The 2,040-nt window shown below is 32.6% G+C and overlaps 1 protein-coding gene across 1 annotated transcript in view; it reads left to right on the forward strand.

Annotated features, from left to right (window-relative positions):
* The window catches only part of NUP153 (nucleoporin 153kDa), a 98,573-nt gene that overhangs the window by 42,855 nt on the left and 53,678 nt on the right, over window positions 1-2,040 (forward strand). The window contains exons 6-8 of the mRNA XM_012643253.1: window positions 515-631; window positions 722-763; window positions 844-897. Of these exons, the coding sequence (XP_012498707.1) occupies window positions 515-631; window positions 722-763; window positions 844-897 (213 nt within the window). The remainder of the gene's footprint in view (window positions 1-514; window positions 632-721; window positions 764-843; window positions 898-2,040) is intronic.

Here is a 2,040-nt window from a genome sequence, read left to right on the forward strand (position 1 = left end):
GTTATATTATCTTCTTAGAAATAAATAATTAGTATTAAAATGTTAAATTTCCATCGCAACAGAGTCTGCACTCTCCTTGTATAGCCATCTTGGAGTTTAGTATAATTCCATGTTATTTAATAGCCAGGACAACAGATATCTTAATTCAGTTCTCATTAATTTAATGTTCTTTGATTCAAATATTAGGGAAAAATGGATCCAAGAAAATGTTTAGAACTTTTTATCAATCGCCCCATTTCTGCCATGTGACATAACTGGCAGATCTCTCTTTAGAGTGTTATGTCACTCTTCTGATTGTAAAAGTAATTTCTAAAGTAGAGAATTGGATTTTCAATAAAGGTATAAAGAAAAAAATTTGAATTTACACTTAAGGATACCACACAGAGATAATTTGCTGTTAACACATTAATCCTGTTTCATTTTGGACATCTATTGTATTTTGTAAATATTTTCATTGCATGAAATATGTGTCATATTTAGTGCTGCAACAAATAATATAGGGTTTACTTTATAGGCACCAGTCAGAAGACAGATGAAAGCTAAGCAACTCAATGCACAATCTTATGGTGTGACCAGTTCAACAGCTCGGAGAATATTGCAGTCTTTAGAGAAGATGTCAAGCCCTCTAGCGGTAAATTTTTAAAATCACAATTAAATACAGGAGTGCAACAAAATTTGATATTAGTGAAAAATATTAATTTTATTATTTCAACTTTAACAGGATGCAAAAAGAATTCCATCTGTTTCTTCTCCTCTGAATTCTGTAAGTTGACTTGTAAACCTTTTTAAAGAATAAAATTTTCAGAATTTTCCATTTATTCTAATAGTATTTTATTTTTTCAGCCTCTTGATAGGAGTGGGATAGATACCATAGACTTTCATGCCAAAAGAAAAAAGGTAAGACGTCTATAGCATTTAGTTATTTAAAGTGTCAGGAATTTTGTTATATTTAAAGTTTGCAAGTACACAAATTAGATTTAGTTGATAATCATTAAGGGTACATGTTTGAAAAATAAGTTTCTTTTACTTGGACATTATAGCCTCTTCTGAGGGCCTCAGAACAATGCTGTATATATATGGTAGATGCTCATTCAGTATGTTTTAGTTATTTGGCATTTCCTTCTTCAGGATCTTGACAGTCTTTATGGCTTACTCCTGCCTTTCGATAAATAAAAATAGGAGTGAGCAAAGGTTGAAATATTTAGTAATTAGAAGTTCAGTGTACTAAAGCCTTCATTAAATGTAGTCATCTTTGTAAACTTCCTCCTCAAACAACGTGTCAAATCTGTTGTGTGTAGTAGAATTTGAATTTGGTATGTCTCATCAGGCAGCCAAAATCTTGTTCATGATAACAGAGCTAATAAAAAATATAATATAGATTACTATCTTGATACCTTTTAGTGTATTACATTTGGTAAAAATTAGCTTTGGAGGTTACTGTGGGAGAAAATACAATTCTTGCTAGTTTGGGTTAAAAAGTTGTGTTTTTTTGTTAGTTTATGGCTGGTTGATTCCCAGATCCTTACTTATGAAAGCAATTATTACAACACCAAGTTCCTCAAAAGTAATTATTAAAATTACTGTAATTCCATGAATTAATTGTGGGGATTATATGTGAGATATTGCTAAATTATAATTTTGCTGAAATACTGATGTGGAGAAGAAAGCTAAAATTAAATTTTTTCTTAGAAGAGTGTTGTTTCTCAATTTTCAGAATTACCTAGATGTTTGCAATTAGGCAAGAGGGAATCCACTGTTACTTACGGATAGGATTAATTTAAACTGTTAGCATTTTTCAAATCCCCATTTACATCAGATTTTTAAAAAAGAAGTAAATTTTGACTGGGTGTGGTGGCTCACGCCTGCAATCCTAGCACTTTGGGAAGCTTGAGGCCGGAATTTGAGACCAGCCTGAGCAACGTAGCGTCTGTCTCTACAAAAATTCAACAGAGTTAGCCGGGCGGGGTGGTATGTGCCTATAGTCCCAGCTACTTGGGAGGCTGAGGCAGGAGGATAGCTTGAGCCCAGGAATTTGAGGTT

The sequence above is a fragment of the Propithecus coquereli genome, unplaced genomic scaffold, assembly GCF_000956105.1.
Source record: "Propithecus coquereli isolate 6110/MARCELLA unplaced genomic scaffold, Pcoq_1.0 Scaffold194, whole genome shotgun sequence".
NCBI classification, from domain to species: Eukaryota; Metazoa; Chordata; class Mammalia; order Primates; family Indriidae; genus Propithecus; species Propithecus coquereli.